Source organism: Vanacampus margaritifer, chromosome 13 (assembly GCF_051991255.1).
Source record: "Vanacampus margaritifer isolate UIUO_Vmar chromosome 13, RoL_Vmar_1.0, whole genome shotgun sequence".
Classification (NCBI taxonomy): Eukaryota; Metazoa; Chordata; class Actinopteri; order Syngnathiformes; family Syngnathidae; genus Vanacampus; species Vanacampus margaritifer.
This window is the reverse complement of record NC_135444.1, coordinates 22,588,266-22,610,826: the sequence shown is the minus strand read 5'-3', so window position 1 is coordinate 22,610,826 and position 22,561 is coordinate 22,588,266. Positions and strand designations below refer to the sequence as shown.

Sequence of the window (22,561 nt, the reverse complement as noted above, 5' to 3'; positions counted from 1 at the left end):
GAAGGGAGGGAGGGAGATAGGGGCCGTCCCTCCCCTAAACTGTTTTAAAAGTTTTAAGGTGGAATATATATATATATATATATTTTTTAAAGGCACAATTTTGAATTTTTTTGCCTAGGGTGTCTAATCACTTTTCTTGCAGTTTAGACATTAATGTCTCTGTGTTGAGTTATTTTAAGGGGGCAGTAATTTTACAGAGAACGCAATGTCTAAGAGTGTTAAAGCAGTGTTGTTAAAAAATAACTAAAAATGTTGACTACACACATTGACACATGCCACACACTTTGAGCAGTTTCACTTGTCCTCGCTTTTGTTGTTGTCTGAGTTATCGTGAGACTGAGAGGACAATAAATGTATTCTGTTATACAAGCTGTACACTGATTTCTTTACATTGTAGCCAAGTGTCATTTGTTCTGCGTTGGCCCATTAAAAGACATACAGTAAAATAGTTAAATATTTACAAAAAGGTTAGGCGTGTGCACCTGACGTATACTGCACGTACTCATCATCAATACATTGAGCTTTTTAATTTTATGAAATTAGTGAAATTATTAACATGAACTAAAGTAAACTGTTGCATAACGACGTGTTTATATCACTTAATCTACAACGCAGTTTATTATAACAGCTCAATGGCAAACAAGGAGCACAAGGAGGTAGACCTTAAATAATATCTGATGCGCCTATTGGCTAGCAAGACCCTCAATCGTAGCTTTAGCCCCGCCTCTTCCCCCGCCCACTGCTTGGACCATGCTCGGTTGAGTTATCTAGTGAGGAGGACCAGTGTAGTGCGGTTGGAGTGCGAGAGGGTCGCGGTCGCGATGAACCGACAGATGAAATAGAGTGGCGAGAAAAAACAACAACCAAAAATAAGCAAGAAAGACGACTGTTCCAACACGAGAAACAATGTTCCCGAAAGGCAAAGGGACCCCGGTGCCATCGGACGTCCAAGCACGAGAAAAGTAAGGCGAGAAACAGTGACGAATGTGCTGTCTTTTTTTTTTTTTCCTCCCCTCGCAACTTGCCTGTTGTTCGCTGGACAGGCTAGCAAGAGGCGATTTCCTGCTACCGAGAAAGGAATTGAATGAACCGCCTTGTCTAATATCGCCCATGTTTATCGCCTCCCCTTTTAAAGTCTTATTTTTAATCTGAATTCATTTTTCCAACCACCTATTCTGTGCGTAAATAGCGACTCGAATAACAAGCAGTAATGTGACATTTTGGCTCGAATCGAGAGGTAGAAAACAATAACATCGCCTGGCTTGCACACTACAATGTTTTGTGTGCTGAGCGCTTCCCAAGCTAGCCTTGCTGTGGAGCATTTCGAGGCTTCCTTGCAGACGCTTTGTGTATTTTCTGCACGAGATACTGTTGCTTTCCCCCCCCCCCCCACACACACTTTGTGTTCAGGGTTTACAGGAGAGCCCCATGTAAGTGTTTGTGCCTCAGCCTGCTTGGCAGCCATTGTTCACAAGGCCTGCACTAGTATGGGAAGACGTTCGAGTATTTATTCGCTATCCTTGTTTTCCAGACATGTACTAGTGCACTCTTTGTCCTCACTAGTACGATTCGGTGCAATAGTAGAACGACTAAGGCTAACTAGAATAATGGTTATGTCTTGTCAGTAATGTTTTTTTTTTTAATGGTACTAGTGCCACTTTTGGCTTACTAGTATGCAATGAAATCATACTAGTGCTGCACTAGTAACATGAGTAAACCCCTCAACCCCCACACGAATAAAATAATGCAATAGTTTTGTAGTGTAATGCAGTGACTGAGGCGCACTAGTAATAACGTTTTTCCACTACTAGTGCTACATTTGGCTTACTAGTATGCAAAGGAGAAGAATAGTAAACTAAAGCACTAGTAATGCTACTTCTCGAAGGCAGGTGTCATGCTAGTAGCCTCCATATACTGACATATATCCTTTCTTAAGGTCCATGTACTAGTTGCTCTGTCCTAACAAGTAAAACAATCAGCACAACAAAAATGATTTGTTTCTTCAAATACTAGTACTACTTGTGGCATACTACTAGTACACAATTTAACCTTACTAGTAAACTGTGTAACACCAGTAACACGACCGGGTCCAACTAGTAGAGATTTGTCACACTACTGTAGTAGCCCAATTGATATCCAGCTTTGGATTACTTTATGTACTAGTATGTTCTGTCAACACTAAAACAATTCAAGCTCACTAGTAGAATGATCAGGGTGCACTAGTAGAACAACTCTTGGTAGTAATATTTTCCCCCACGACTACTGTAGTGCGTGCGACTTTTGGGCTACTACTACGCAATTAAACATTACTAGTGAACTACTGTGCGGCACTAGGCCCAACTAGTAGTAGTTGTTGCACACAAGTAGCGCCCTTATGAAGTATATTGAATAAATGCTCAAGAAGTGGTTTGAGCATTTATACGGTATGATGTTCTTGTTGTCCATGTACTAGTAGGCTCTTCTCACCCCCCAAAAAATTGCCTTACTAGTGTAGTGAGGACAAACAGGCTACTAGTACAATTGTATTCCCCTAAGATGGGTATCACTATCAAATAAGTTTAGTTAGTTTACAGTCAGTAGTAAGTACATAGTGCACCCGCAACTACCTTCTTTGCTCTCGCTGCTTTCTGAATGAATGCACAGCTTGAATTAAAAGTGCGTTTTGTTTTCTGCAGGTTGGCGCTCTACGTTTATGAGTATTTGCTTCACATAGGAGCACAAAAGTCTGCACAGACCTTTTTGTCAGAGGTAGGTGCCCTTTTACACCAAAAAAAATGTCACAAAAAGTGGATATGCAGATTAATTGCCATCTAGTGTAAGACAATTGAATCGTTCTGCCACTCAAAATATGTCACTGGCATAGATTGAAGAACAAAGGTACATTGTTTTTAGATTTTTTTCCCCCTGACCGATGATGTGAAATTTGACTTTTTGCTAGAGAGGTTCAATACCACTTTTTTTTTAAGACCAATAAGAGTGAAAGTATTCACTCTTCAAGGACTCACTGGTACCGTACCTCTAGTACTTAGGATTTATAAAATGTAATCTACGGAGGTGATGATTCACTGATGTGTGAAATTGCCGCACTATAGCACCATCTACTGTTGGGGAGGACTTAACTCAATGTCAGATTTTTTTGAAAGGGTTGTTCTAAGATTTTTTGGGGGTATCAATACTCGCCCATCCCCACTTTTCCCCATGGCACACTGGTTGGGAATCATTGCGCGCTCCTGAATCACTATTTCAGGATTTTGATATTGTGGACTTTGTGTGTTTACTCATTAGTCAAAAAAAAAATAATGTTTTGGAATGCTACTTGGATGGACAATTAATTACGTCACTGCTATCGCATAAATTCATTATACAGGAGGCTTTTTCATAATTAATAACATTATTAAGTTGAGTGTATTTTATAAAATTAATATCAACAAAACACTTTGGCCATCCGTCCCTAGATACGATGGGAGAAGAACATAACACTGGGAGAGCCCCCCGGATTCCTGCATTCCTGGTGGTGGTAAGCGACGGTGATCTCGTCCCCCCGCGGACGTGTTTACACGCTCGGCGTTTGTCTCACGTCGCCACGTGTCCTCCGCAGTGTATTCTGGGACTTGTACTGCGCTGCGCCGGAGAGGAGGGAGACATGTGACCACTCCAGCGAAGCCAAGGCCTTCCACGACTATGTGAGTAGTTTGTTTATGAAGACCGCAATGTTGCTGGACGACAACATGAGGCACGGATAGATAAACATCGCTGGCGTCGGGCAGAATACTCGCGTCTCCTGAAAGGTCACTTTTCAGGAATGTTGAAACCATTTTCAACACATTTGATTGGTCAATTATTTGTAAAATAACACACACACTCGTGGGCTGACCAGTACAATCAATTTGTGAGAAAGTATCAAATTGACCAAATTTGGGCATTGGTTTCCGTCGGACTTAAATACTGCGGGGGGGATCCATACAGGGACGGAAAAAAAAAATCAGCATGTTAATCAATTATTCAGATAATCGTTAATTGCATCCCTAGTATAAACGTTTTTGAGGGTGGGTCAATTGCTCAGATTTTCACTTTTTTTTTTTATCCCATTGTCATAATATTTAAAAAAATAAATAAATAAAGGAATTTCCTTCTCACAATCCCATTATGTTTAATTTGTTTGACGGATGTATTGCACATTATTTATTTATTTAATCCATTTTTTTTTGTTATCTTGCCATGTTGATGACGCACCCAACGGAGCAGCTTTTTTTTTTGGTTTGTGGGAAAACGATGCTGATGTCAGCGTGTCGGGACACGTTGAAGCATTTTAGCCTGCAATAGAATAATCTCAATTGATTAGCGGCCAGAGAAGACGGCTATTAGATTCACAACGTAGGATCGGTCGGTCACACTTTTTGTGATTGCGCATCATGTGCATTCTGTTTATGTTTATGCTGCGTTTCGTAAGGTTTTATCTGTTGCGGTCGTATTACCTGCTCCATGAGCAAATGTCAATTAGAAGACTTTTTGCAGCATCAGCAGAAAAGGACGCCAGCGCTCGCTGGTGCTCAGGGCTGGCGAGAGGGGGGTTGACTCATCAGGCAGGAAGGGGGGGGGGGGTGGGGGGGTAGTTAAAATGGCGACGCTGGTGGGTTTGTCTCTTGGCAGATAGTTGTCACGGTAACAAGCCTCCCGGTTCTCGGTGGTGACCTAGGAGCTTGGCGAGCGTCTACAGCGGCGCACTGCCCTTTAAATAACGACGTCTTGTTATTGCTCGGCGAGCTTTTTCGCTTGAAACGGACATTCTTTCGCTTTGTGTCCCGTGGTTTTTAAATTGAGGATTGCACACAGTGCAGTGGTGGTGCCTTGACTTACAAGTGCCCCAGTTTGCATGGTTTTTTTTTTTCAAGTTATGAGCCAGCTATTTATTTTCTCTGTATTGCAAGCCAAAATTATCCATCCATCCATTTTCTTAACTGCTTGTCCTCACAAGGGTCACAGGGGGAGCCTAGAGCCGATCCCAGCTGACTTCGGGCAGTAGGCGGGGTACACCCTGAACTGGTTGCCAGCCAATCGCAGGGCACACAGAGACCAACAACCATCCACACTCACAATCGCACCTATGGACAATTCCGGAGTGTTCTATTCACCTGCCATGCATGTCTTTGGAATGGGGGAGGAAACCGGAGTACCCGGAGAAAACCCACGAAGCCCGGACTCGATCTCACGTCCTCTGCACTGGGAGGCGGACAAGCTAACCAGTACCACAATTACAAACAATTACTTTAATAATTGATTAATATGTCAATTACTTTTTTGATTGATTGATGAATTTGATTTAAAAAAATTCAATTTCAAATTGACTGTGCGTAAAATGAAAAAACAAAAACATGGGGGGCGTATTATACCCGAGTGTGTGTTAGTCGCAGGATTTTAGGGTAACTGATTATCAAAATAGTTATTGATTACATTTTTTAATTTCCGCGGGAATTTTTCTAGTTGGTAAGATATAATGTATAATGTAATGCCCTCATATGCGGGCAAGGAGAGCCGCTGAGGCACTTTCAGATTTAATACATGGAGAGAAAATATTTTGCTTTATGAAAATGCTTAAAATCGTCCAACACTTTGGAAGTAGGAAAGAATCCATTGAGTGACTTCCAACCATTCTGCGATACCACAATTGCGGTTAAAAATAACCGTCTAGGTAACATTGGTCAGATTTGATAAAAAAAAAAAAAAAAGTTTCCTTTAGCTTTCAGAACCGGAAGTGACCTGGAATTAGGCGGTGGCGGCCACTTCTAAATTACATACACAGAACAAATTTGTGCTTTGAGACTTTTTGTGTTTCATTCCCCGACATCTTGCAGTTGCTTTTCGCTCTGATGTTGTGCATTTGTGGATGTCGGGGGGGGGGGGGGGGGGGTCAGGCTGTGTGTGTGCGTGGACAGTACTAGTGCTTGGAGCGTAGCCATTGTCTCGGTGTGGGGGAGGTGTGCGTGTGCGCGTCGCTTCGTTGGCCGCCGGCGCTCATAAAGCCCTGGTGTATTCACGCCGGCGATGCTGAATGCTCCCCGAGGGGCCCCGTCGCCATGGCATCCATCGCCGGCTGATTGATGGCTGTCACGGGAGGCGAGGGCCCAATTGGTGAAAGGAAAGGGGAGCGGCACTGTGGCATATGCCCAGCATCCACCAGGAGGAGCTGACATAGGCGAGAGGGGGTGGGGTGGAGGGGGGGGGGGTTCCAGTCGGGATCCGGGGGTTGCTTTTACGATGTTGAGTAATGGTTAAACATTTACAAGCTAAACACTGGGCCTTTTTTTCTTTGCGCTTGTTGATTCTAATGGAAGAAGAGGGGCTGTTAAGACCTGGCTTGGTCAGGAGGCTGCAATTGGGTGGTCTCCGTTAACATTTCTTCATCATAGTCGATTTGATAGGCTGTGTTCCAAATCACTGCCAATCCACTACATAGTGCCCGAAAAGTGAGTTTGATATTTTGGGAATGCATTGCGCCAAAAGGATTTTTCGTTTCCAGCGAATCTTGAGTTTTGGTACAAAGATTAGAAGGGAGGGTAGAGTTGTGTTGTGAAAATATCTTAACACGTAGAGCAACACGCACTTTGCTAGTATTCGTTTTCTTTAAGTCAATCTAAAACATTCCTTGACAATAATACAGGGATGTGATTTTTCCGCTAATTCGCGGAATTCCGCTTTTTTTTATCTCCCCCCCCCAAAAAAAAATAATTCAGATTTTTTTTAATTTTTTTTTTTAGTAGTTCATTGTGTATGCACATGACTCCGACAGATAACATCTTCTGCTATAACAAAGACATTTGTGGTATGCTCTAATATGAGTTACTTTTCATTTGGTCATGATACAATTATTTGTTCATGAAATTTGAACTCTTCAACATTATTTATGTGTTAACTTAGTAATCACATGAGTTAGATATGATGATATTCTCAGTGATAGTTTTTAAAAGCAAAGGCAGTCCAATGTTTTTGAATGTGACTGATTTTGAGTTGACTAAAACTGCCATTTTATATGGGATAGTTCAATATACATTGACCTGGACCTAGCTGGGTGCCAGCGGCCCCCAGACCCCCGGCTAAATTTTCAGATAATTTCACTTTGGTCAAATCACATCCCTGATAATATGTTATATGTGACCTCACTAGTGTAATCATGACATTCTGATTATTACTACATTTGTGGAATATAAATTATGTGGCAAACTCCAGCCGTTTTTATCCATCTCAGGGGGCGGCCATTTTGCCATTTGCCTGTCGACTGAAGATGACATCACAGTTGCTCAGGCAACGACCAATCACAGCTCACATGTTCTCTGAAGCTGAGCTGTGATTAAAAAAAAAATGGGCCGACTTGCCTTTAAATATACTTAAATGCTGTTTAAATATGTTTATTAGTCATTGTTTATACTCGCTTATGTTTGTGTCATCTGCTCCGCCTCCTCTTTAGTTCTTGACCTTTTCTAGCTTCCTCCGGTGACTCAAGCAGTCCGAGACAATTTTGCCCAGCCGTCCTGCTTGTGCGCTTTTTAAATGTGCACATGTACAACCTAAGTCGTGCCTATTGGGGAGGGGGGGTAGTCTGTCTTAAAGAGCCCCCCTAGGAAGCTGCTAGGAAGGCTTCAGACAAGCGCTCTTAGCCTGAGGCCGGTCTGAGACATCTGCCCCCTTTCCTGTTTCACAGCGTCTACGCAAAGAGACGCTTCGTTTTGGCGGAGAGCTCCATCGGGCTCTTTAGGCCTCCAAATACATTTGTCTACTTTTAGTGGGATGAATTAGGATTTGAGAGACAGTCTTTGTTCGGTTTGGGACTAAATTCTATTGCTGAATTGTTTTTGTTTTTTTTTAATGGTATGTTCAGCGGTCTGTAGCAGAAGTACGTGTTTTGGTAATGCAGTTAAAAAAACCATAGGAATCGAAAACATGCTTTCATTGTACATGCAGGAAAACACAGATTAAAAAAAAAAAAAGGTCATCATAAAGTTGAACTTTCTAAATTGAGTCATTCTATGTAGATTTTTACCTGGAACTAGGACATTTTCTGCACGCTATTAACACCAACAAGAAAAAGTCAAACATGAGTCCAATGTCCAATGATGGACGAGCGTGAAATATAAACAGGTACCGTGCCCGTTTCCACGTTAACAAGTATTTTGAGATTTGGTTCTTAAGATGAAAAGGACATTGAGGGTGTGATCGGTTAAAAAGCATCTCTAATGGTTACGGCTGTTTTACTACCAGTGCATCATGGGTAACATCTGGCAAGGTCGAGACACAGTCTTGTTGTATAAGAGTACAGTCAAATGTCCATTAAGGACAAAACAACTTTTCTTTTCCTTTGTTTTTAAACTTAAGAAACCTTGTTTGCCTAGAAAAGTAATTTACTAGACATTAAGTGGAATCAAATTGAATGCCTTTCAGGTTGTTGGGCCAAAAGGTTGCGCAAGTGCTTGCTTCGGTGAGACGTGAAAATTCCCAGAAAGGGTTTTGATGCCACTCTAATCAACTTCCTCTCTTCTGGGAAGAATTTCTACACGATGTTGGTGTGTGTAATGTGTTTGTGAGAAAAAAATCGCGGTTGTCGTTCAACCCAACTCTTTGTTTTAGTTTCTTCAGTATGAAGTCTTTATGGACCTTCCATTCGTAGAAGAGATAGGGACCTTACCCCGACGGTTCCACAATATTAGAGGCATTCAGTGGCTCATAATCAAAATATGGAAAATATAATTAAAGGAAAAACAGGTGATCTAGCACATTTCCTAGATGAATAATCAAAGATTATTCAATAACTAAAATGAGTCCTTAATAAACTGTGACAGAAGCACTGACCTACATTGACAACCTCAATTCTAACATTTGTTCCATGAAGTTCATTTATTCCCAACGGTCTATTTTCTTCATTTCTGAGTGTTTCTTGTGCTGCTTTCAGTAACTTCATATGGATCGAAGTGTTTTTTGGCTGCCGTTTCAATTGAGTTTGCGCAGGATCGTCAGGACCATTAGTGCCGGCTGACTTATTAGAAACTGACCTGTTTCTGTAACCAATCCGGATTTCAGAGAGCCAAACTTTGACTTGCAAAACGGTAGCGATCTGTGCACAAGAATAACCTTTTTAAAATTAGCTCAATGTTGATTCTGAATCGCTGCAGATGTTGTACTATTACATTATTTTTGTTTAGTATTGTTGGTTTCAAAAATTGCGACACCAATGTCCAACATGAAACATTAATGCCACCTAGTGGCAGAAATTTATGATTAAATTTTCATAGTCATATAATTTTATGAATTACTATAAAAACACTATATTAATTAACTAAAATATACAAATTTGTCTTTAGAAAGCATATTTGTCCAATTTTATGTTCATTAAAAAGTGTATGGAAAACTTATATATTATTGTACATTTAGAACAGATATAATGTGTGATTGATTTGCGATTAATCACAAATTATGGAAATCATGCGATTAATTACAAAGAAAAGTTTCATTGAAAACGGTATTAAAAAGCATTAAATTAGATTTGCAAACAAAAACCACAAACTTCAAATCCTGTCAATTTACTGCATTTTTTTGGTGCATTTACCCCCCAACCCCCTCTCACAATCCTATAACATCAAGGTGTAAAGTCTTACAAAATGCGTGTTTGTTTGCCCGCCATTGAGGTGTTGGCACCTTGACTTCTCTTTCTGGCCTCACTTCTCTCCCGGCTGAGGTATTTCACAGTGGCCCTGCAGTGGCAGCCTGCGCAGATATAATTAGGGGGAGGTGCAGTCGATACAGGGAGTGTGTTGGCTGTTGACCAGTAATGTCTTTAGCACTGGAGGGCCCCAGACAGCGTTTGCATATTTGAGTGCGGCTGAACGTACCGATACATCCATCCATCCATCCGACCTTCTATCGCTGTCGTAATCGCTCCTCCTTGGCGCGACCAAAATGGAGTGGAAAGGGGCTTCTCCTGTCGCGGGGCTCTTCTTCGGACGCCGAACAACGCCACCGCTTAGAAGTCATTAGCACATCTCATGTTGCCTTCGCTACAAGGAAGAAAACCCCAGGCAATTAGGAGTGTGTGACCAAAGCAAATGGCACATTAGTGAATTAGGCCTGCGGTTTGTGCAGGAAATCGGTCCGGTTTGCCTCTGCTTCTGTGGAGCAGCACTTTGGAGCCACTGGCTCACCGAGTCCCTCCTGATGCTTATCTCATTCGCGGGATCGTGGATCGGCAGGGCTCGGGATTCGACCACATCGATGTTTTGAACTGGTCATACCTCCTCCAAGTACGCTGAATCCCGTTTAGTCAACCCTCATCAAAAAACAATAACTGGGACGAAATCAGTATTTCGTTGACTAATGAAGACAAGACGAAAATGCACTTCACTTAATAAAAACTGGACTAAAATTTATGGACATTTCAGTTCATGAACAAAAACGTGACGAAAATGATCTGATTTTGTAAAATCTTGTCTCTGCTAATCTGTCACGGTGACACTGTCATGTGACCCACAGTGACACGCCCCCTTTCATTCTGCAGCTAGCGAGTGCAACATGCTCAAAAATGGGACAGACGGGAGGTGGATTCACGGTGAAAGGTGTTAAAAAAAAAAAAGAAGTAAATTACGGTATAGTTATAACATAACATTAATCCAACGGCTATAACGTTCCAACAATAATGTTAATCCGTCCGCTAACTAATGCTGGCTAACTTACTAGCTCATAGCATGGAGCCACTGTCAAGTTGTTTGTCATCAAAAAGATGAGAAAATTTTACGTGAAATAGTTTTAGATCTGAGATGTTCAACATAATCTGCTGACAAAAAATATACAAAGGTAAAATGATTATCCTGACTAAAACATTGACAGTTTTTGTTGACTAAAACTAGATGAACAAAATGACGTTTTCTTGGACTAAAATGCTAGATTTATAGTCAACTAAATTGACTAAATAAATACAGAATGAGGTTGACTAACTGATAAAAGTAGTGTTATTACACCTTTTGGGGCAGTACTGTAAATTATAAATCCTTGTGGCTGAATTTATTGGATTTTTGTACAAATCTTGATTGGAGGTGCCAATAATAAAACGACAAGCCGTTTTGAAAGGTTATCAATTACTTGCCTTTTTTTCTTCTTTTTTTTTGCTATTTGTGGCTGGGCTCAGTGCCTACACTGTCTATGGCTGGTCAATCTTCAGATTTGTCATTTCAAACATTTTTCAAGGACTACATAAGTGGCCCTTGGGGCCTATTCTAATAGTAGCTCCCCAATGATGGGACATTGTGATCTCTTAGGAATGTTGTAGATCATAGTGATGATTTGAAAATGCTAACACTTTCAGAGATTTATTCAAATGGGACGATTACTGCTAGCGGCTGTTGTTATGCCCATTGTTCTCTCGCCCCTGCAAGTCTAAGCACCACTGTCTGAATCCCACCTCACATTTGTAGAAAATGTCTAATGAGCTTTTTGTCTTTTCCGTTACCCAGAGTGCAGCAGCGGCCCCCAGCCCCGTAATGGGCGGGATGCCCCCTGGTGATGGCATGCCAGGAGGACCCATGCCACCTGGATTTTTCCAGGTCAGTGCAACATCCACTGATAGCATTTTTAAAAAAAATTTTTTTTATCGCATTTGTCAATTAATTACAATTTGTCAACGTGATTAAAAAAATATATATACTTTTTTGGGTGGCTTCCATAGTTCAGAATGCGTCCCCGCTGACATGCATTGCTTTCACTAAAGACGTGGCTGCCAACAGAGAAATAGCAGCATTATTTAGGCCCTATACTGATGATCTAAAAGGGAACAAGGTGATCTAATTTTATGACGCCTTCATTGGATTCCGGTTTTTGTGTACACGTGTGCGTGCTCACACCAGTGTCAAAATGTTTGTTTGTTTCTGCAAAATTAGCATGAGCACATATTGAGTCATCATAAGTATGCCGTCCTGTTCATTAAGTTAACAGCTTGGTTGGTGCAGTTATTTAACCCTTCATAGATCCAAGGATTATTTTGTGCTTTTTGTTGCTGTTGTCAAGCCTCATTGGCGGAATTTTATGGCTTAAGGTGATATTTCTTTTTAAAAACATTGATAATTGTTACCTGTAAAGACTTTTTTTTTTCTTACAAACAGTTCCCTACCCCTATCTGGCTGGATTAATAGATAATGGACTTTGTATGCCTTCCAATCAAATGTGATCCAATACACGGCATTATACTGTACCAATGAGCACAGAAGTGCTGGTGTTTGCTGCTGTCCTTGACTCTACGTAGTGAACTTGTAGTAAACGTCGTAGATGTTTAGTATGCACGGCCCGGCACGGGCCCGTCCACTGCTGTAAACAGCCAGGCGTGGTGCGGCCATTTTCCCTAATGGAGAAATGGAAGTATAATCAATATCTCATGAAGCTTGACGTGTTGGATGATTGTATGGAAGAAAGTCGGTGATGTTAACTCTTAAGAAGTCTTTTAAATATAGTCCATCATTTGTCCTTCAAAAATAGTTGACTTACCAAAAACGTGTGTAAAAATATTCTTATTGTTTTGTCTGTATGGTCACAACAGGCAACAGTGAACAATTCTTCAAAAAAGGCTGTTTATAATATTGACTTACAGTTATAATTCTTTAATAAAAAAATATATAATAAGTTTCCTCCTGTAAACATCATTATTGTATTTAAGGCAAGTTGTAAAATGTCTGAAGTCCTCTTGTTTATGTTTAACAAATTTAAAACATCATAAATCATGCTTTTTCCACTAAGTCCTGTCTCAAATGTTCTCCAATTTGGATACTGTAAATGTATAGGATCGTATGCCGAGAAACGTTTCTTGGGAGGAGCAATATGGCGGCCTCATGGCTTCAAAAGTCTTGGCCTATCGTCAAATCTTCAGATCAGCGCTCTCATCAGTCCATCGAGCTTGCTTGTTTTTAGGCAGTTCGCCCCCTGGTGGTTGGCTGACTACTTGTTGCCAAAGTGCTTGGATTGCAACAGAGCCTCGCATTTTAAATGTAAATCACCGACAATCGGGTTCATCTACCGGTGGCAGCCCAAATCGTGATCACGGCGATTCAAATTCGATTAATGGCGCAGCCCTGCCGCCCAGTCAAAAAGCGAACGGGACAAAATGTCTCTTGAGGGGTTCATTAAATAACTGCCTTGCTGTTAACTTAATGAACAAGAGGCCACTCTTAGGATGACTCAATATGTGTTCATGCTAATTCCGGGAACAAACATTTTGACACTGACGTGAACGCGCACACGCGCATACCCAACCGGAATCCATTTCTCAAAATTGGATCATCTCGTTCTCTTTCAGATGCTCAGCATTAGCTTCCTGGCATACGTGTGAGCGCTAAGTGTTGTTGTAAAGCTAATTGCACTGAGCCTAATTGATGCTGTTATTTTAGGGGGGGGGAATTAGCGTTGATAACATGCTCGTCAGTTCCTTGATTGACAGGCAAGAGAGAGCCCGCATCCTCCTCTCTCATTCAAGGCCAAGCCTCACATGCTTGCTCCTCTCTGCTCAGCTCCCCCGACTGTGTTTGGAACACGATAGCGAGCTTATTCTGTTTTTTTTTTTTTTTTTTTTTTTGCATCTCTCGCTCTCCAACTGTCCTCTGCTCTGCAGTAACCCCGCTTCTCTTTTTCTGTCTTTCCCCCCCTCTTTCTCTCTTCACCCCCCCCCCCCCCGTTCCCTCTCTTTTGCCGTCATTTTGTGTAATGCCGCAGGGTCCTCCCGGTCCCCAGGGTTCTCCTCACCCTCAGCCTCCTCCCCCTAACAATATGATGGGACCCCACAGTCAGGTAACGCTTCCCTCTCCGGCCCTCCTCGTTCTCCGTTTTTTTTGCTGTCTGCGGTCATTTCGCGGCACCGCCTGGAAGTGCTCGGTGCTTCGCGCTTTGCTCTTTTGTCTTTACGCCGGCTCAGTGCTCGCACAATGGAAGGAAGGAAGGAAGAGCATTGGGGCTTTAAAATCGAAATCTGACGCAGATGTCTTATTTGTGTCACAGTCCTTCATGTCGCCTCGTTTCGCCGGCGGCCCGAGAGGTCCCCCCATCAGGATGGCAAACCAGGTACAAGTCAAACACACAAACGGAAAAAGAATTAACAAAACATTCAGTTAAGCCTTTTTTGTGAATTATAGTAAATACCTTGACTTACAACTGCCCCAACTTGTGAGTTTTTTTGTCATTTTGATCAGTGTTTTAAAGGAATACTTGACTCATTGAGCCATTTTCCATTTCCAAGACATTTTGAGACATTTTTTTAACGACCAATCGCGGTTCACCTGTTTTCTGGGTTTGGTCAGCAAACGGAGCCATGATTGGTCGTTACCTACTTCCTCAGCACAGGTGATGTCATCTTCAGTCGACAGCAAGTGGAAAAAATTGTATTTAAAGGCATTAATTGTGCATGAAACATAATTAAATTATCAAATTAATTCTGGACAAAATATTAACTTTTTATTGCTGAAAATGGCTCAATGAATCAAGTATCCCTTTATTCACGATCATGAATTACGCATGTTCATTGAGTTAGGGAAAATGTTTATTTTTATTGTAGCACTTTTGAACAAACTATATGCAAAGTAGTTCAAAGAAACATGACACTTTAAAATAAATGGATCAGCATTTTCCAATTGATGATACATATTTTTTATGATCTAAATTTACCCAAGAATTGAAAAATCACCATGTGCTAACTCAATAAATATGCTATTATCATGTTTAATGTCACTAATTTAATCGAGACTTAATCATGTGTCGCCCCCTGGTGGTTGGCTGACTTCTGTCAACTGCATTATTAAATTAGAAAAAAGGTGAATCTGAAATTAGGGATGCACGATAATGCTATTTTCAACATATAACGTGGACAAAAAAAATAACTTTCTGATGTACTTCTCCCTCACAGCCACCAGGCGGCGGACCCGGCCCACATCCCATGTTGCCTAACATGGACCCAACACGACCACAAGGTTCCCATTTTCCTCCATCATTACGCTATATATTATCATATTTCCTCAAGTAGAGCATTTGTTTACACAATTGTCAGGTTTATTAGAAAGGAGACTATTATTTTTTGGTAACTTCAATTGTATTATACTGAAGGAATGAAGGAAGCGTACGTTTGTGTCTGGTGTTTATTGAGTGTGTTAAAGTGAACGTTTAAGGAAATGCATTGTTTGGTGTTTTTCCTCCTCATATCGAACTGCCTTCATCTCACCAGGTCATCCAAACTTGGGGCCCATGCCGAGAATGAGCGGCCCTCGAGGAATGGGGCCCATGGGGGCCGGCCCACAGGTAAGCTAAACTCACTTCTATAGTTTGACTGGTCCTGCAAACTTGTACTCGGGTGCGACTTGTATATGTTAAATACCCGTTCCCTAATCGTGTTAATGGCAGTCAACGAGTTCCGGTTGGATTCGAAATGTCTACTTCTGACCACAAGAACAAACATATCAGTCTATCTGTAGTAATGATGATGTCTTTTCAGAATTTTGGGGGCGGGATGAGGCCCCCACACAACAGCATGGGTCCCGGCATGCCGGGCGTCAACATGTGAGCCTTCAATTCCTTCACGATTGTCTTCAAAGCAGATCACGACCGTCACATTTAACACTACCTTTGCCTTGCAGGGGCCCCGGGACTGGTCGGCCATGGCCCAATCCTAACAATGCTAATTCTGTGAGTGCACACGCACACACACAAGAGTAAAGACCGACAAGTTGCGGTTCAAATTCAGTTAGATCTCCTCTCCGAGCTTTCAAGGCCCACAGAATATTATGTTCTATTGCTATAAAAACATGGAACCTACCAAAAGAAAGATTAGAGTCTCCTCTTTAATCTGGAATAAAGTATATTTGTATCGGTTTCAGTTTTGCAGCAATTAGCATTAGAATATAGCCAAGTTTCATCAATATTCACATTCCTGTTGAAAACACTGGCAAAAGGTTTGTTGCAACATGGCCCTGGCTGATCTCTTATACTCTGCTGGCCGTTTTTTGTAATAACTATCTTTGCTTTTAGCCACCTCTTCATCTCCGAAGCTACATCAAAGCCTTCTGTTTGCTGTTGCATTAAAAACAATAAAAAACGTATAGATGGGTTTTTGGGAGTGAAGGACAAAGTATTAAAAAAAAAACGTATTTACACGTTTTAGGGTTTGAATGAGTTAAAGATGATGCAATGAGTGACACCTTGATCAGTAATGGTCGTGGTTTTTGGTTACAGATGCCTTACTCATCACCATCTCCCGGCGCGTACGGGGTGAGATGACATTGTTGCTCTTTTAATCTAACATTTTTCAAAACAAAAATCGCATTTTTCGCCAATGTTGAATTCTATGTCGTGTTCTCTGAAGGGAGCATCTGGAGGCGGACCCCCAGGGACTCCCATCATGCCCAGCCCCGCAGGTCACTACTTCCTGCTCACGTGCCACCATATTCATGCATTCTCCTCCATCGTTCACGTACATTTTCTGTGCCCCGCCATGTGGTGGTTTGCGTGTGTGCGGCTAAATCAAGTTTGATTGATTGAATACTTTTTTTTTTCCTTTTAAACAGACTCCAACAACTCTGGCGACAATTTGTACACCATGATTAACACTGGACCCGGCAATCGAAATAATGTAAGCACATTCTTATCATGTCTTTTTTTATTCTATTATAAATGATTATCAACATAAGGGAGTGCGACTTTAAGGTTTGACTGTCGCTGCTTGATGGCCGGCCTTCGAGTGGCCGTGTAATCCCACACGCTGTGTTTCCGCTTCAGTTCCCCATGGGCCCCGGCTCTGATGGACCCCTGGGAGCCATGGCTGGGATGGAACCGCACCACATGAACGGATCACTAGGTAACATCGCCTGCTGTGATGCACGTTGTTTTGTTTGAACTCACTTTGAGATTTCTTTGAGTGCATTACAAATTACATTTATTATTATTATTATTATTATTATTTTCAAAAGAAAATATTTCATGTTTGCCAGAAGTCAAACAACAGCGCAATTGCATTACTTAGCAAAAAATAATCATTACAAAAAAAAAAAAAAAAACAACCCATAACCTTCTTTTGTTATTTTTTCAGGCTCTGGTGATTTGGACGGAATGAACAAGGTAAACGTTGCAAGCAGCCGTGCGAGCAAAAACCGCCTCTCGCCGCATCCACGCAATAACAATTTTCTTTTCCTCCCACAGAATTCTCCAAACAATTTAAGTGGCATTAGCAATCCTCCCGGGACCCCGAGGGACGATGGCGAGCTGAGTGGGAACTTCCTCCACTCTTTTCCGAGCGACAACGTAGGTCACACTCGCTGTACTGTCACTCGGGGTCAGAGTTCATTTACTTGGGTCAAAAAATTGGGCCAATTCTGTGTAAAACAACCCGGATGGATGGATGGAGCACAAACCAAATTATGGCCTATAAACCCAAATGTATTGCTAAGTTTTGACTCATTAAAGTGGCCAAATAGCAGCTAAACACATCAACAATGAAAATTAAACATTCTTCATCAAGGATTTTTTTTCTCCTCCTTTTTTCCAGTATTTTTTAAATTTGGAGGATTTTTATCCCATGTCCTCATTTTTTTGTGGGAAGCAGGTATTGAAATTTAATCTGCGTTTCCTGGAGATTTGTGGGAGTTTGTGAACAATTAAAAATAAATGTCTGTATCGTTTCAAGTTATTTATTGGAATTGACAAAAAAGTGTTCTAAAACCTTACTCTGGTATTTTTTATTTAAACAAATGTTTAACCAAACAATTTGGTAAAACGAAATTGTGCTAGCTTAATGCTAAAATAGAACAGTAAGTATACAGTCACGGTAACAAAAATATTCAACCACATTGTTTCTTGAATTTCTTGTTCATTTTAATGCGCAAGGTAATGTCACTTGAAGAATAAAATATATAAATAAAATAATTGTATATGTTCCATTAGACATGCTTACATGTTAATTATTTTAACATTTTTTATGTTTGTCTTTTTTTTTTTAATTTTTAAATTAAATGAATTGTATTCATATTGATTTTGGTTATTATCAAGAAAAACATGGAAAATGGCCGTAGATATCAGCTATTATGAGCATTTTTTTTGTTGTCATTATATTTGTCCCAACGAATGTAGCAGACATGAAAACTGAAAATGTGATGTTCTAAACTCTTGTCCTGTTCTTCTGCAGTACTCTCCAACCATGACGATGAGCGTGTGACCTCCCCCGACCCCTTTCCTCCCTCCCCCTTGCCAGCCTTACCCTTCGTAATTTGCCATCATTCCAAGGATTCGAAACCCCCACGCCGCCCTCCTATCCGGCACCGCCAAACGCATCAGCAGAGAATCAGGGATCCAGACTTGAGGTCAGAAATGCTGAAACACGGGGGAAACAAAATGTCTCGCGGTCTCTCACGGGACAAAAACAGCTACTGAAACGATTGATCAACAAATGGCCGCACGTTAGCCCCGCCCCAGACAGATGGTTGACCTCTTCTGGGAATATAACGCGTGCAGGGAGTGTCCCCCTTGTCGGGGTCAGGTCCACTTCAAACACTGGAGTGTACATACATGTATATGTGCATCGTGAGCTTTTCCCAGTTTTTTGCTTTTTTGCTGCTCGCCATACGTGCCCGCCCACCTCGCCATCACATTCGCTCGGACATTGACAGCGTTCCCCCACATGCTCGGGGATCCCACTAGGGCCCAACCAATACGGATTCTTTTGAGCCAATAGTGATTCTGATATTTAACAGAATGAGATTCCGATAAGTGATGAATTGAAAAATATATAATGATTAGAATAACTTTGTAATTGGTCAACAGAGAGAAAAGGTGGCAAAAAGTGGGCTGCTTTTTCCCCCCTCGCTGTTTGGGTTGAGGGAGAATGTTATATTAGTCTTATGTTGTAATGTGTTGATGTAAAGAAAAAAATAGGCAGAAATGTGGCAAAAAGGCAATTTTTGGCCAGTTTTAAAATAGCTAATATTGGCCTATTTGCCTTTTTTTTTTTTTTTTTTAATTACCAAGTAAAGCTTTGGCGCCGTTTTGTAGCATCTTGGTGCCAAGAAGCTATGTTGAAATGAGGAGGTGGAGCTTTCACGAGTCAATTCCAAAGCAAGTAGTGCTTTGGCGCCGTCTTGTTGCCAAGAAACATTGATGCCGTGAGGAAAGCAGTTACGGTGTCAAGCCAAATAGAAAAATATTGCTTTGCTGCCACCTTGTGGCATCTTGAAGAACTGTCCATTACCGCAGATTTTCGATATCCGTTAGTGGGGGGGAATGCTGTCGTTCCGGCTTGCGGGTTCCAAACATGCGCCCTTTCAATTGCCGAAGATTGTTGCATTTTTACACTTTATTTTTTGAAACTTTGCTAGTAAATCCGTCTGGTTAGCAGATGTGGGCCCAACAAATAAACGTAGACGCTTGAGCATTTATTCCACTTTTTCATATTCCATCTTAAGGTTTATTTATCCATGATAGTGCACAGACTAGTAGAACAACTCTTACTGGCAATGTTTTTTCCAATCCTGCACATTACCAGGAAAACTTTAGCATACTAGTAGAGCAACTACATGTTACCAGTGAAGTAAAAGTGTGCACTACTTGACATTTGTGCACTACTAGTGAAGTAGTAGTACTAGTGAAGTGCACGATCAGGGGTCCCAGATAATACTTCCGATTTAAACCGTTCAAATTTCAACTTGCATCAAAAATTCACAGATTCCACATTACTTTCAGTATTGGCACAATTTAACGATAAATATCAATTTTTCCTCATTCATTTTTAATGGGACTGACATTGAAATTTGTCAGCATCCGATGACACTTTAAAAAAAATAATTAGCCATGAATTTGAACGAGTCAATTCAGGTCAGTGCTTGGAGCAATTGCTTGCCACCACGGAGAACCCGGGTTCAAACCTCGCTTGGACCACATTTGAGTACATACTACAATTCAGATTAGAATTTCTCTGAAATTATTCAATCCCGTTTTAGACAGATTTCAGTTCAAGTTTTTTTTTTTATTAAATTTGTCCTTTAACTACAATTAAAAATGTGTAATTTTCACACAATTTATCTTTTATTTACTTAATAAGCACATGCATTAAAATCTGAGCATTTCTGCAGAAATTGCACTTTGTCTAGTTGTTAGAATTTTTATTATTATGATGTTAATGATTTCTCAGGTGGTATCAAGGTAGGAAACAAATAACAATAGCTAGACTTTATTTCTGTAAATATCTGCAAGTGATCACTTCTACATTCCTAGGATTTTTTTTTTTTTTTGCCAATTGTGTGCTGGAAGGTCAAAAGTGGGAAGGAAAAAAACGATTACTAGTAAGACAGGAGTTGTACTAGGCTGCTGCATTGCCTTCCTATAGTGAGTATAGTAGTACGTGGAATTTAAAAGTTGGATATGAAGGATATGGAATAAATGTTCAACTGATTGTCCATAGACACTTTCGAAGTGTACAACATACAACCTAGTGCTGCCCCCAAGTGGACGCTTGATTTTAAACTTTTTTTTTTTTGACTGTGGTCCTGTCAAAATAGCTTCAAGTTGAATTTTTTTTTTTGCCGCCCCCACGTTTTTTTTTTATGTGATATTTTGATACAGTGTTGGACTCTATATTATTGGCCCATTTATCTCAAGTTAGTCGGCGCCGTTCTAAATTTAGCAGCAGTCTTGTAAATGTGACGAGGAATTTTGTAGGGGGCTCATTTTCTTTCCTCTCCTGTGAACATTACACACGCTTGTCCTATGTTGTCTTTTATTTGCTTCTATTTTTTTTTATTTCAAAAATTGAGGAAAGATTGATTGTTAATATAATTTTACAATAACTTAACTTCTAGTGTCTTTTTTTGTATTATTATATTTTGAATTTTTCCACTCACTGGGAACATATGGACGCGGCGGACACAATTGCTATTTATTAGACAGTTAACAGACGTTATCATTCAACTGAGGCATGGAATAAAATGTGGCTTTAATACAAAACAGTAGCATGATCTGTCTCCAGTTTTCATCAAGTCCTGTATAACCCACTTTTTTTGTATAAACATAAGAAAAAAGTGAACTAACTCCAGTCATAATAAGACTTTGATCAATAATACAAAATTCGACAAAAAAGGTGTTTGATCCATGAACATTTAAAAGGAATGTTCACCGCTATGCCTTTTGAGATGATCCATAAGTTTCAACATTGATACAAAAAGACTGGAGGAGTCACAGAAAGGCATATAAGTAGGCATCCAGTTCATTCATTTCACCCCCAAACTTTTTCGTGAGGAGTCTGTCATGAATTGTATGGCTTATATTTCAAAATTACAAATTCCAGTTTGATGGTATAGTCACTTGTGTATAACATAAAAGACAAACAAACAAAAAAATGATATATATATATATATATAAGTACTTCATTAATTTTTTAAGTGTCTTGTAACATTAAAAATGCTAAAAATTTATAAATAAATAAAAAGTGTCTCTTGTGACATGAATTTATTTTTAAATATCTTTTAACTTTAAAAAAAAACATCTAAAAAAAGTTTTTCTTGCAACATTAAGTTTTTTTTTTAAATGTCTTGTAACATAAAAAAAAAATGTCTTGTAACGTTAAAAACATTTTTTTAAAGCGCATCTTGTAACATTAAAAAATGTAAAGTGTATCTTTACATTTAAAGAAAATCAAAAAAGAAAAAAATATCTTGGCATTTAAAGAAAATCTATTTAAAAAAAATTATCTTGTAAAATAAAAATAAAAATCTATTTAAAAAATGCCTTGTTACATTAGAAAAAACTTTAAAAGTATCTTGTAATAATTTTATAAGTAGGAGTGACATAAAAAAAATACATAAAAAAAATTGTATGGTCTTAAAATGTCCAATTTTCCATTCTTGTAAGCAGTTTTTAAATTTTATATTTTGTCTAAAAATGGTTTGCCATTATTCAAAATAAAATCTTTTGTCTTTAATTACATTTTTTATTAAAAATAAGACCATATCTAATTTTAAAAAAATCTACAAACATTTTTATGGCACCATTTGACAAACTGTTCCGAAAGATTAAATGCAAAAATATAGAACTTAATAGTGAAATACAACTAAACTCTGCTTTGGCCGTAATTCTTTGTGTCACCACTAGAGGGTGCAAACATACCACCCTTTGAGAAGCACATACCTATAGAAAGCCTGTTTATGTTACCTAAGAAGTTAAACTTGCTGACCTAAACAGCGAACGTGTCCTGGCTCGGCGCGGGTCCAACAAATCCAACAATGTTGTCCAGCCGAGCCGAGCGGCTGGCCCGCCTCCGCAGGAAGTGACCTGCCTGGGCGGCAGCCAAACTTCCTGTGATACAAGAGCCCGCTCAATGTATGCGTCGGCATCACAAACGGACCACTGTTTGCTACCTCATCCTAATTCTACCGTCGGTATTAATAGCCGCCGTCGCCCCCGTTTTCCGTCCCAGCACAGAGCGCCCTTTGTGGCTCCCGCCATGACTTCCGCTCGTGTCGTGGCAAATTGGCAAAAATCGACGCTTGATATTTGCCGTCAACACAAAATGAAGCCA

The 22,561-nt window shown here is 40.2% G+C and overlaps 2 protein-coding genes across 4 annotated transcripts in view; one reads left to right on the top strand and one right to left on the bottom strand.

Annotated features, from left to right (window-relative positions):
- Positions 1–22,561, bottom strand: part of acot11b (acyl-CoA thioesterase 11b) — a 38,423-nt gene that overhangs the window by 11,907 nt on the left and 3,955 nt on the right. Inside the window, exons 1-2 of one of the 2 annotated variants that reach the window (XM_077584823.1) lie at positions 10,147–10,302; positions 9,879–10,043 (exon numbers count right to left, since the gene is read on the bottom strand). In XM_077584823.1, coding sequence (XP_077440949.1) covers positions 9,879–9,890 — 12 coding nt within the window. In that variant the 5' untranslated portion in view covers positions 9,891–10,043; positions 10,147–10,302. Of the gene's footprint in view, positions 1–9,878; positions 10,044–10,146; positions 10,303–22,561 lie in introns of those variants that run through there. The other variant, XM_077584824.1, reaches the window with a different exon arrangement.
- ssbp3b (single stranded DNA binding protein 3b) lies at positions 757–20,996 on the top strand. Of its 2 annotated transcripts, XM_077584826.1 has the most exons (18): positions 757–962; positions 2,676–2,748; positions 3,456–3,517; positions 3,599–3,683; positions 11,493–11,582; positions 13,735–13,809; positions 14,017–14,079; positions 14,918–14,981; positions 15,233–15,306; positions 15,500–15,564; positions 15,642–15,690; positions 16,237–16,272; positions 16,367–16,418; positions 16,569–16,633; positions 16,780–16,858; positions 17,090–17,118; positions 17,200–17,301; positions 18,182–20,996. In XM_077584826.1, exons 1-18 carry the CDS (start codon positions 907–909, stop codon positions 18,209–18,211), a joined length of 1,149 nt encoding a protein of 382 aa, XP_077440952.1. In that variant the 5' UTR covers positions 757–906; the 3' UTR covers positions 18,212–20,996. The 2 variants fall into 2 exon arrangements, with proteins under 2 accessions (XP_077440952.1, XP_077440953.1); XM_077584827.1 differs by lacking the exon at positions 13,735–13,809.

Bases quoted from the DNA above. Each gene is read 5' to 3' on its own strand.
- ssbp3b (XM_077584826.1), top strand. From the start codon at position 907: ATGTTCCCGAAAGGCAAAGGGACCCCGGTGCCATCGGACGTCCAAGCA. The intron at 3,684-11,492 runs GTGAGTAGTTTG...TCCGTTACCCAG, and splicing joins CCAAGGCCTTCCACGACTAT to AGTGCAGCAGCGGCCCCCAG. The intron at 17,119-17,199 runs GTAAACGTTGCA...TTCCTCCCACAG, and splicing joins ATTTGGACGGAATGAACAAG to AATTCTCCAAACAATTTAAG.